This window comes from Pundamilia nyererei, unplaced genomic scaffold, assembly GCF_000239375.1.
Source record: "Pundamilia nyererei isolate P.nyererei 1_Seehausen unplaced genomic scaffold, PunNye1.0 scaffold00144, whole genome shotgun sequence".
NCBI lineage: Eukaryota > Metazoa > Chordata > Actinopteri > Cichliformes > Cichlidae > Pundamilia > Pundamilia nyererei.
The window spans coordinates 9,954-23,134 of record NW_005187545.1 but is presented as its reverse complement, the minus strand read 5'-3'; the positions used below and the strand labels follow the sequence as shown (position 1 = coordinate 23,134).

Sequence of the window (13,181 nt, the reverse complement as noted above, 5' to 3'; positions counted from 1 at the left end):
CATCCACAATACGAGGTTAGTTATTAATACACTGCAACAACTTGGGAATAGAACAGCTGCGAGAGAATTCAACATTAATGAATCAATGTTACGGAAGTGGAGGAAGCGCAGTTTTTGGCTTTCCCCATGTTTCAAAAGTGCTTCATCTCTTTGCTATGACTGTCGCCCGCCATAATTTGCCGATGATAGTGGTCGTAGCCGCTGCGATGCTTTCGACCAAAACAGGCGCAGCTTGATGACATCATCAATATGCGCTATATAGTCTATATAGCCGTATAGTCAAAATCTCTATCGTTGGCCAAATTTATATCGTTTCTATCGTATATCGTTTATATCGCCCACCCCTACCTCAACATCTAAATTTCAAGCCTAAAATATGGATTCATACAGGCAAAAAACATGAATTAGGTCAGTCTGGGAGTAAAACAATAAGAGGATTGTCTTTACTTGATCGCTGGGTTCATTTTTTCGACACAAAACCTTACATTGATTAGCCTTCATTGTTTTGTGGCTGTTTACTATGACATGGTGTACAAATGTCATTGTTGTCCAATCAATGCTGACTGCTGCTGTGACCTACAAACCTCATTCAATTACACCCAATAAAAACCAGCTGATGCTGTCCATACTAGGCCACTGCAGATCAGCACCAAACCACAGACAAGAGCAATGAACCACATTATGAAGATTTTGAAGAAAAAAAAAGACAGGACTATTAAAGGTGAGGTTGAAGTCAGACATACTGGAAGTCAATAGTGTGAAATTATATGACCCAAACCTATCAAATCAGCGACCTTAGGCAGGGTCAATTATATTACTCAGACACTCTGAGTGACAATGCCCATGACCTATGAGGTAATAAAGATGAATGACTGTGGGCGGGACTTGCATTGAGCCACGCTACGTGACAGGTTAATGTCTCTCCGGGGAGGTTTTGTAGGGCATAATGGGCTCGATAATGCTGTAACACAATCACTATTCAGCTTGGTGGTGGGTAATACAACACAGAGTGACATACACTGAGTCACTAAAGCATGACAGGAAAGAAACTGTAAACTTCTTACTTATTCATGGAAAAGGCAGTATGGTGATTCTGGTAATACTTTCTCACACATACACATACACCTACTGGTGTCATATAGCCTGCTTTTCCATGTGATGTTAGTGTTAGTAAATACAATATACCCCTGTGGGATAATGTTTTGGGTACTAACATGAAGTTTAGCACTTTTTTTAAACAACCCCAACAACAAATGTTAGCCACACTTCTTCTTTAGCATTTTTTGGGAGTTTTTCCCCCCACCTATATATATATATATATATATATATATATATATATATATGATACTAATTTGTTTTAAACATGCATAAGTGTTCGGCTGCTGAAGCGATGCTGAAGTGTACTCCAGAGACTATGTTTGTTAATGTGGAGCTTTATTGATGTACTTTGTGAGCATTTATTTATCTTGTAATATCAAAGTCAATTATACAAAAGTGACCATGCTTTGTTTTTCTACAATTTGCTCTGCATTCAGTAGATGAAAGACTGTCTGGGTCTTTGATCGCTATATCACAACACAGTTAGACCCACTATACTATTACCCACACTCTCTCTCATGCACACACACACACACACACACACACACACACACACACACACACACACACACACACACACACACACACAGAGAGAGAGAACCAACTCCATGCATAATGACTCCTAATTAACCCTGCTCATTCAGCTAAATCTGGTCCAGTACTTTACAGAAACCAAACTGCTTGGAAAGAGGTTGGTGAAAGAAAACTTTCTGATAGCATGGTGTGGATGCATGATGTGCTAAAATTAGACTTCCTAACAAAACAAAACTAGATCCTGCATTCAGTCGAGACTTTTCTGATTGACTTAAATGAATAATTTGATTACGTTTTGCTGTGTATCCTTGACCACACTGTTAGGGAGATGAACCTGAAACTTTACATTGCCTAAAGCCGTGTTTGTGTTTGGAAAAATAAAAGGCAGCAGCTAAAAAAAAACAAAAAACAAACATAAAAATTCTAAGTACTGGACAAATATTAGTCTTCAGAGTTCTTGACTTGGACAAGTGACCAGCCAGACCAATATGTTTAATTACAAACCAGTCCATTTCATGAACGTGCAACAGCAAGACAGGAAAATAGTTGCTAGCACACACTTGCACTCACAGCCAAGGCTATCATGCTGTTAGAGTTAAAGCTCAGCAATGTCCTGAAGTAAAAGGGGGGCCAGCATAACATTTAATGACAAACCTAATCAGACATTTAAATCACCCTTAGTTGGCTGAACGTTGACATTTTAATGACACTAACAACGGCAAAATAGCTGAAGCTAAAGCTAGCCAGGGATCATAAGCAACAGCAAGCTAGCCTTGGTATGAGCAAAGGATCAAAACTGTTCAAGGAAAATGAAGGAAACAACTGAAAAAGAGAAAAAAGCAACTCAGTTTCAGTTTCATCAATTATCTGTATGTTTTTCCAGCAGCCAGTAGTTATTTGAAATAAAGTTATTTCATTGAGAGTTGATCCTATAACTTACTACAGTTTAGAGAGAAAACTAAAATGTAACAATTAAGATAAGAATATTGCCTGTTTAATGCATAGGTTACTCAAAAAACATAATTTTAAAACAATCACTTTTTGGTATGGACCATGTATGTCTCTTGCTTTTAGCCCATGTACTAGCCAAGAGCAGTAATAGTAGATTAAATACTACAATGTATTATAGTAACTTCAGAGTATACTCAGCAGGGAAGCTGTGACCTGTTTGACACATTTTTTCTGCCTGGTTAACTGCAAATGTCATCCTAATTATGTGAATAATCAGCACATCCTAATGAGATAAAAACACAGAGGTACTTGAAGGAGCATTAAGCAGTTAATACACACAGCCATGATGGGCTTCACATCATTAAAACGGTTTGAACTCGAGTTAAAGGGGGGAAGGCGAGAAAAAAAAAGTAATTGTTTGCACACAGCCATGCAAAGTTCCAAAATGATTCCCAACCACAGGAATGATAACCAAACTAAAAATAGATGTATTTGGACAGGAAAGATCCTGTGAGATCACTGTGGTTTTTGTCAGACTGCTTTAACCACACACCCCAAACTCCCACTCCAGTTCCCAGTGAGAACATCCCAGTGAGAACATCCCACTGTCACGATTCACGAAGCTGCCGGATATCACAAAATTATTGCTCAGTGACCAATGGCAGCCCTGAACACATGTAACACTGTGACACAATAGAGATGATGGGCTCTCCCTTTGAACTGTGCATCTTTAAAAACTAGTTCACTAATTCACAAAGCAGTCAATGTCATGGCGACACCTAAAATGCAATAATAACTTTAGATTATGACATTTTTAAACACTTCTTAATAGGAAGTAGACACACTATGAAAAAATAATAATAAAACACTCATAAAAAAAGAGAATTTAACACAGGAGGGTACTTTTTCTGTCAAAGAAAGACCAGAGGACTCCTGGTTCCCACATGGGAACATTACAGGTGATCATCTGGGAGTAGACAACTGGGTCACTTCCATTTTCACAATTCCTCTAAAGACAGGCCTCGAGGTTAAAGAAAAGAGAACAGTGACAGGTTGGACAAGATTTGAAGCTTTGGTCTTTGCTATGATGGTTTTTCTCCACTGATTATTCTCCATGCACTCTGCCCTGTACACTACATTTCAATACACATTTTACTCTTCCCCTCTCCCTTCGCTTCTACTCCAGGGTGTGTTTGATGGACTGATGTTATTATCTGTATCCCCTTCATCCCCGTCTTCAAAGCAGGGAGCTGGCTGTATGTATCAAGCTTTCGTGCGCTTAACAGATGCCTCAGGCACACTCCCAGCCTCGCTCAGGCTGGGAGTGTGTGTATATAATAGACAGCCTAATTGATAGTGGAAATAACAATACTGCTCCCTTGATTATCTGTACACGCCACAGTGGCGAGAGAGGTGCCGCATGTTCTAAAGCAAATTAAGTTTAGGAGTTTATGTGGTATCTGTAGTCAGGTAAAAGAAATGTAACAAACAAAACATCAGCCGGATGGCTTCTGAAGATACTACACTACTGATGTAGGTATCATTCAAAGAAGAGATTGCTTGATTGATTGTTTGATATGACCAAAAAGGTTATTAGTCTGTGTTTCTGTACATAACAACAAAACTTACCAATCTGCAGATCATTTAACCCACTGAAAATTACAAATAATACAGAGACAGTATATCAAATATCAAAACAATAATGTGTATTTTTAAATATAAAGATCCTCATTTTAAACTTTATTTCTTAAAAAAAATTAAAAAAAGAAGTGATGATTCTTTTTAAAAAGGAAATAAAACTAGGGTTAGGCTGGTGTTAGCTCTTTGCTGATCTACCGGCTTCAGCATTTATAATGGCCGATAAGTGAAAATGTTGACATTGCATGGTTTGTTCACAAGGGACTCTCTGCAACTTCCTTCATGGCAACGTGTTTAGAAAGCCACAAACATGACAACCAGCTGATACAAGCAGAGTCCGGCAAACCGAGAGAAGTAAATAAATGACCACAAAAAACAAACGTTAAGGAAACCTGTTTATGTTTTGCATTTCTCAAGGAAAAAATATTCCATGACACATTCGAATATCAGATTTGTAAATCAACAAATCAGGACAGGTATCTGTCTAAAAACAAAACAACAACAAAAAATCCTATATAGGTTGGAGTTTATTTGTAATGTTACAGGGTTAAGGTTCAGTATTTCAAAAGTAAAGGAAGGGAGTGTTTACTCCTCTTTGAATGAGTACACGAGCAAACAACTGAACAAGAGCACTGTGAGACTGCATCTCCACCAAGGCTAAACATTCCTTCCATACCATGCATGAATTACGTCCTTGGACATCTTGGTCTGGACTTTCTAAGGAAGAAGATAATGTGCGACATGCATATGATGTGAAAGATCCACTGTCCCTTAAACCACAATGGCAATCCATGCTTCCAAAATTACCTAAATTCAGATACAGGTCTAGATCAACTTCTAAAGTTCACAATTTCAAAGTTTAGCCAAGCTCCACCTCTAGATAGTTTTTCCATGCATCCATATGTTTTTGAGTAATACTTGCAAAGAACAGATAAACTGTTGTGAAAATAGATATTGGGTACTTTTTAAAGTAAAAAAAAGAAGCCAACAGCAAAACTGCAAAGTGTCACGTAAAAATCACAAAAACGTCCTAGAGTCTGCTGTCCACCAAGATTAGAGTAAACAACCACAGAAAGAAAGGAGAGCTGCTTGCCAGGATTTGAACACCTAACAAAGTTGGGAGGAGGAGAACACTGATGTAGGTTCTACTCAGCGTCAGTAAGAACACATTACTCATCAAGGTTACTTGAACAGAATCATACTTTCCATTTATTGCATAATCAAATCCTAATAAAGTTAATTTTTCCAACTGTACTAAACCGCAATAGTATTAAACTGACTTAAGTTTGTATTGATGGCTAATCTGTTCTATAATAATTCAAGCTGTAAGGACTCGAAAACTTTACACCTTTTTTAGACCTTAAACACTGAACAGCAGATGCTACACTTCCATAATATACTGGCTATACCCTCCATTTAAACTAGCTGAACGCCCCCTTTTTCTTCATCCTGTTTCTACTTCCTGTTTGTACTTTTTCAAAATACTTGAAGCTCATATTTGATAGTAACATTTAATCTCCAGGCAATCTATAAATAGATTGTTCTTTCATCATGCCAAACTCTAGATAACACTCACAGGTTACACTTCATGACATGTTTATTTTCCCTCTGAGCCACTTCCTCCATAATCAGTCTGTCAGACTCTGCTTTTCTGCAGAGCAACAAACAGCGCTGTACTTGTTCTGTTCAGTCGAGCAGAGCGCCGATACGACGTCACGCTCCGCGTCTGGAAGAAATACTAGAGCCACTCCACTGGAATTCCTCACTTCCCAGTACTGACTCCCACTTCTTTCTTTTGTTTAGTGCGTATGTGCGTATGAGCACTACTATAGCCTCTGTGTCCAGCTCCTACATAGCGACATTGTTGTCATAGCCACGTAAAGTTAGCTGCAGGTCGAGCACTAGAATGGACTAAATTACATTTGAGTATTAATGAAAAGTTTTAAAAAGAGAAAAACCAATAGAATAGAATGAGATAAACTGAAAAACATACTATACAAATAGAACAAAATACTTTGTTACAGGAAAATTGCGATTGGTGGACATCAAGGAGACAGGGTGATAATTACAATTGTGTATGGTGTGTGTCTGTCTGCACGTGTATGGTCCTCTGCAGAGACCATGTTGTATTAATAGATTACATGATTCCTGTGGACGCTAACAGTGGACTGTCAAGAGCACATTTTTACCCATTTTAGGCAGACCAGTGTGTGAACAATTCTCAAGGTTCTTAAAGTGAAAGAGCCAAGTTCCCAGGAGGTGCATCCCTCTGTATTCATCTTATTATTCTTATACAAGAGGCTACTTTACTTCTGCAATAAATCTCTTCTCCATAAGACCTGTTGCCACTGATTTTCAATCAAGTTTTTGTGTAATGTGACATTCCTCAGCTTTTTCTCCCCGTTTCCCTTCCTTAAAAGTTTCAAGCGACTGTCGAGCTTTTTGACAGTCAACCTTCCACTGACACCATTTCTGATGAGGCTTCTGATGAGTGAATATTCAATGGATCACCTGAAGGGCCAGATGCAACTCTCACGTTCTATGTCAGGTTTATGCTGGACCCGTTTCCTATTTCTTAAGCACATGACTTTGACAAGACATGACTTCCAATACTGTTTGTCTGCTGCAGATTTTGTTTAGGGCTTTTTTGGGCTTGTGATGTTTCCTGTAATGTTTGCACTGGAATGAAAATGAGTTAAAAAGCAGCCAATGTCCAAAGAAAAACTTTGAAAGACCTTCAGAAAGCCTGGAAAATGCTTGCTTAAGCCCACTCCCATTCCAAGAAATTCTGCTTCCTTGGATTCAAACTATACAGAAATAAGACATGGCTCGATGCTTTTGCACAGTACTGTGGGTTATTAAAGGTTGATTTATTAAAATCACAGCTAACATTAGGAATGAAACCAGAAATGCCCTTTTATGCAGCAAGTAAAACACTAGCAAATAACAGAAGTCTTTAAATAACACATCTGTACCTCTTCCACATCAACCGTGCTGACTCTGATGGCTCCAGAAACCAGCAGTACTCATTCATCTCATTTAGTAGAGGAAGGCCTACTTTCTCCCCCCACAGTGTGCTCCCAGACCATTTAGCAAGTACAGAAGATGTTAAAGAGATGCTCATCACTTTTGTCTCTTACCTCTTTCTGCTTGTGTCCCTAGGAGACTTGTACAGTACTAGCAGTGCTAGCATTACCACAAGCATATAGATGGAAGAAATGTGAGAAATCTTGTGCAGGCCTATTCACAAAGCTTTTCCCCCCACACAAAGCTGAATTACAAAAAGCTCCACGTTCCACTGAGAGCTGAGTTACTAAAGCAACTGTTCTGTCTTAACTATATCAGCTTTTTGTCCCTGTTCATCACAGAAAGAGCCAAGTGCATTTTTAATGATCTGCCAGGTATTAATTATTTAGCTGCTAGTGGATTTACTGATCTGCGGCCAAAAGTTAATGGTCTGAGCTGCTATTTCCACTTGATTTCTGCACACACTGAGGGCTGGTGTGTAAAGTCAGAGATGTCGCTGGATGGATAAATAAGTGAATAAATGACAGAATGAATGAATGACGCATCGGACAAGTAGCAAAGGAAGCTAGTGGCTGTAGATTGAGCCACTGATCAACACTATCAGCAAAGTAGCAGCCACTTTGGAGCTACACAGATAAGGCAACTTTAAAATCGTCTTCTAAAACCTCGATTGCTCGACTCCCTCAAACTGTATCCAAACTTACAAGCTAAGAGTCAGCATGGGAGATTCATTGTGAGGATATCCTTATCGCCAACACGCGACATACACATCCTTAGAAATTATAGGGAAAAAGGTGTTTTTTCCCTTTGGCAGACAATCGTGACATGTTTCTTCATTATAAAAGTAATCCTACTAAAAGGGCCAGCAGGGCACTGCCAATATGAACTGCTAACATTCAGCTCAGCATATTTTTAATAATAGAAATTCAGCCAAAATATAAATAAATCCTTACCATAAAAAAAGAAAAGCAATCACAGTGCAACTCCCCGAGTCCGATTCATTCAGCTCTTGTGCAACCTTTACAAAACCCCGCCGAGAAGATCACACAGCCCACATATTGGGTTAATGCCAGACACTGCACTGGCAATTATTAATAAAACCTGATAAATGTTACCAGCTGGATGCTTTACACACACACTCCTCTGCCCCTTCTAATCAGATCACACACTCAAGCCGTTTTTACACGTGAACTCTTAATGAAGCGCTCCTTCATGTCTAGAAATGTTCAGGGCTGCTGTGCAATCAGCCTAAAAGTCAAAGTAGTGAACCTTGAAAAGACAAACTATGCAGCTAAAGACAAGTGTGGGAAAAGCAGGAAGATTTTTGACGTTCTTAGGAGAAATCAGTACATTTCGATAAATGCAAGCCTTAATGAAACAGCATGGTTTGGCAGCATCAGGAGTTGACTCACCAATACTCTGTTCTCCATCTTGTCTCCTTTGATCTCCAGTTTGACTCTCTTCCGCAGTGACAGCTTCACTTTTCTTCCCACCGCATCCCTCACGCTCTCTACACAGAGGAGGAGAGAAGATGTCAAATAAGGAGTCAAATAAATAAGGAGTGACACCGACTAAAGTGAGAAAATTTGGGAAAATGCTGTTAAAGAAATTGTAATTCCCTACAACAAGAGAAGAGAAGAGAAGAGGTGGCTTTTAATGCATATTCTTTTTAATTTGTAGTCTCTTTCCAACTTTGCTTACGCAGCAGAGAAAGATCAGTGTACATCTGCCACAGGGGAAAAATCCATCATATCTACTGATTAGGAAAAAAAATGATGAAATATTTAAGTTCCATTTTAATATAACAGAATATTGACTTTATTCTAGTTTTCATTTAATTATCAGATCATGAATCCCTCTTCTGACGACTGAGACGTTTAACGCCTACTTTCTAACACATAAAAAGAAAAGAAAAAACATAATTTATAATATAATAATTTCAATTATGCATGTGAGTATATCCATACCCGTTTGAACACAGGCCCACAGAGGCTTAATGCCGAGTGTATGTTTCCCGTTACAGACTGATTATTCACACCCAGCAGAAGTGTCAACAACCAGCGAACAGGCTCAAACAGGAGAACTGGGTCAGCCCCCTCTCCACGTTAATTCACCTAATACACAGTCACAAATGCAGTCTGCGCACATGCGTCTGACACAGACGGGGATTCTGCATGTACATCTGTGCTGCGCATATCCTCACCTACGGGCTTCCTCACACCATCATAAGATCAAAGGAAAAGTAATAATTAGGTACGGTGCAAAACGGTTCATCTGCCAGCCTTGAGCTTCCTAAATAAACTTCACTGCAAGTGTGCACCATTTCCTGCTGCAGCACTTTTGCAACCTCAGTGCAGAGACCTGAGAGTCACAGAAAAATCTCTGCGACTCTCAAAAGGCCACAAATGTAGGCCTTGTATGTTTTAATGGGTCTGGGCAGATTTTGGTCTCAAATCACTCGTGTCGGACTCGGATGTAATTTTTTTTTTCTGCCAATTTAATGTAGCTGTGACAGGATTTCTTATTTCACAAGGCAACTGTGTTTGCATTTGGTAGGTAGAGCATGTGCGCTATAGGTCACACCAGTTTAAATTGGAGGTGGTGGGGAAATGAGACACTTATGTAATTGCAAAAGTGTAAACAAACTACTGAGAGCTCCATAAATTAGTTGGCTAATTTATTAACTTAGTGTCAAACCTGATTTGTTGCTTCACAAAGCCACTAATAAATACACTCATGACACAGTAGGGGAAATAATTATTTGATCAAATGCTGGAGGAGGAGCTTGTTAATAATCTGACTGCAGGTGGGGCTGCAATTACCAAGAACACCATTAGTAACACATAAAAAAGTAATGGATTGAAATTTTTCAGCGCCTACAAGGTCCCCCTGCTCAAGAAGGCATGTGTACAGGCAGATTCTTTGTGTATGGCTCAAAGAATATCACCTCCACAGTCTAGCATGGAGGTGAAAACATGCTTTCAGGCTGCTTTCCTGCTAAGGGTGCACAACGACTTCACAGCATTGAGGGGCCAATGGACAGGGCCGTGTACTGTAAAATCTTAAAAAAGGTCCTCCTTCCCTTAGTAACAGATGGGTGTTCAGCATGACAATGACCCAAAACAAATCACTAATGAAACAAAGGAGTGGCTAAAGAAGATAAATACTAAGATGCTCGAGTGGCCTGGCCGGTCTCCAGATCTCAGTCCTATAGAAAATCTTTGAAGAGAGCTGAAGCTTGGAGTTAACAAGAAGCAGCCAAGAAACCTAAAGGACTTAAAGTTTCTGTGAAGAGGAGTGGGAAAAAAATCCCTCCTGAGATTTCCATCACTGTACTGTTTCATCTATAAAGAATTAAGAAGACATCATATATCAATATAGAGACAAATAATCATTTAAGTCATTTTGGAGCCAGTTTGCTTCAAAAGTGAGCAAAATTGTTTTTCCGCTCTTCTAAATGTTTAAACTTCTGTGTGTGAGAAAATAGTAACATGAAGCAATTTTATAGAAAGAAAGAGCATTTTAAATATTTAACTCACTCTCCAAAAAGATCATAGAGATGAAGGTCAAGTTTACTACCAGCATCAGCATTGCGCTGCAAACTTTCTCCTTCTGTTTCCTAACTCTCCTTGCTGACGCAGCCTTGCCTGTCTGGTTACTTTAGGTGTGTAATCAGACGAGTAACTGTTGCCCTAACTTTGAATGTGTCTGAGCATGTTTCAGTAAAATACATTTTGAGCACGAGCTCACTTATTCTGAATATGTCCACTTCAATATTCCGTCCTCAAAAGGCTGAAACCTCAAAAGTGTTTTCCCGGTCCTGACCTAATCTGCTCACTACCAAGTAAGTTAAACGGAAAACATGAGCACAAGCACTTGACATGTCCTGTTACTCAGCAGAGAACACTCTGAGTTCATGCAACAATTTTCCATCTGCAGCATCATGCTGAAACTCCTTGCACGATGCCAAGAGTAATGCTGCATGATACTGAATCATCACCACCAACAAACAATGGCTGGTTATACCCAGACGCAGACAGATTCCTTATATTTAGTGTGCAGAGTTGGGTGAATTAGTCAGCAAACATCAGGGAAATTTCCCATTAGGAAGAGGAGGAAAAATACCGTCTATAACAAACCCAAACACTGTAAAAACCTGCAGAAACTGTATTTAAAAGTATTCAAGTGGATCCCAGTCTCTGTTAAAGACATATATGTTTAGCACTTCAGGGAAAATGTAAACAAAATAGCTCAAATTAGTTAAAAGGTCAAGTACGCAAGAGTTCCACTGAAATTCCTGCAATGTAAAATTACACTCTTTCTGGTTTCTGTCCTAACTGGAGGCCAGGGTACACAGAAAATAACATGTAAAAACTGTGTTAGGGATCTATAGTATAAATGATACACGGCTAACACGTGACCTGACAGCATTTTCCTAAAAGCCTCCTTGACATTCTCCACTGCTCCTGTGTCTGGCAATGAGAAAATGAACCCTGCTTGAGATGAATGATGAAGTTCATCCAACATTACACCTGGATGTCAAAACCTGACCTACTTTCTTAAACAGAAACCCAGAGCCAAGGGGTTTCCAGACTCACACAAATGAGGAAAGGGGATCATGAAAACAAGGGTTAGAGTAGAGCAGCTACCAAGAAGGCTAGAGATGCTAAAGTGGACCAGGATGACTGTGAGTTAAAATTATGTGCAGAGGACTGACAGGCTGACCACACACATCTCAACTATCTGGCTCTCCTCCCATGTAAACATTAACAGAACAAGCACCTTGTGGCAGTGCTCCGCGTATAAACATCTCCAAGCTTAACTGGAGCTAAAGAATTTGCAGTCTCTTAATAACAGCAGTCTGCTTTAGGGGGGAATCGGTTTAGTATTGCTATGATATTAAAATGAATGAATTTAAAAGAAAAAAAATAACCCTGTATACATATTTTTATACTGGGGTTGGATATTTGTGCCTTAGCACTGCACTCCAAGTGTGGCTGCATTATAAACACAATAGATTTTATGGTTACAATGCTATCAGTAAAACTTGTTACCATGCGGAGCACATGCACGCTGTGAGTTAGGAGGATGAGAGAGAGGGTATCGGTGATTGTTCCAGCCTGGACACACAGCCACAAATCCGCTTTTGTATCTTACCCAGAAGCTCTTTTGGGACCTCCGACACTTCCTCGCTCATTTTGCTGTAGATAATATCCAAAACAACGATAAGAACTGGCTCAGCGCATCGAGAAGCCTTAAATTATGAGGGGAAATCGTGAGCGGAAAAAGAGGAAAGAGTCAGGTGGTTCCTCCGCCGCCGCTGCTGCTGCTGGGATTCTCCCGGTTACATGCTCCTCTTCTCTCGCAGTGTCCGGACAATGTATCCGCTTGTGTTTAGGCGCATCCCTTTTCAGTTTGGAGAGTGGTGAGGCTTAAAGGCTGATGCTAGGGAGGGAAAATCAGCTAGAGTCTTTTTAAAATCATGCTGAAACCCTGCAGCCTGAGCGCCCGGCCGAGATAAAAAGACCACCGCTTACACGCTCTCACACACACTCTACCGTAAAGCTGTCGGTAATGGGCTACAGTAGGCTACCAGCCAATGGTGGGAAACGGGGCCCCTCCCCGGTCGGTGATGCGACAGCCTGGGAGCCGATGCGATTCCCAGAACACCGGCATGGCGTGGCAGGAGGGGGCGGCGGCGCTGGTGGTGTCAGACCGATATTAATGAGACTACAGCACCAGCTCCTGGAAGACTGGGACCTCTAGCGGTGCCAATCCCCATGTTTAACATCTGACACACAAGACTCCCGATGCAGAAGTAGCTAAAGCGCACAGCTTCGCTAGCTTTAGAGATTATGTATATATATCGCTTGGAAGTACATAAAAAAAAATATATTAAAGCTTTGTTTGATGGTTGTTAGAGTCTTTTGAGG

At 40.0% G+C, this 13,181-nt stretch overlaps 1 protein-coding gene across 1 annotated transcript in view; it reads right to left on the bottom strand.

Annotated features, from left to right (window-relative positions):
- LOC102196199 (leucine-rich repeat-containing protein 16A) overlaps positions 1-12,972 on the bottom strand; it is a 71,622-nt gene extending 58,650 nt beyond the window's left edge. Inside the window, exons 1-2 of the mRNA XM_013913663.1 lie at positions 12,406-12,972; positions 8,661-8,758 (exon numbers count right to left, since the gene is read on the bottom strand). Of these exons, the coding sequence (XP_013769117.1) occupies positions 8,661-8,758; positions 12,406-12,445 (138 nt within the window). The 5' untranslated portion in view covers positions 12,446-12,972. The remainder of the gene's footprint in view (positions 1-8,660; positions 8,759-12,405) is intronic.
- Positions 12,973-13,181: the final 209 nt, after the last annotated feature.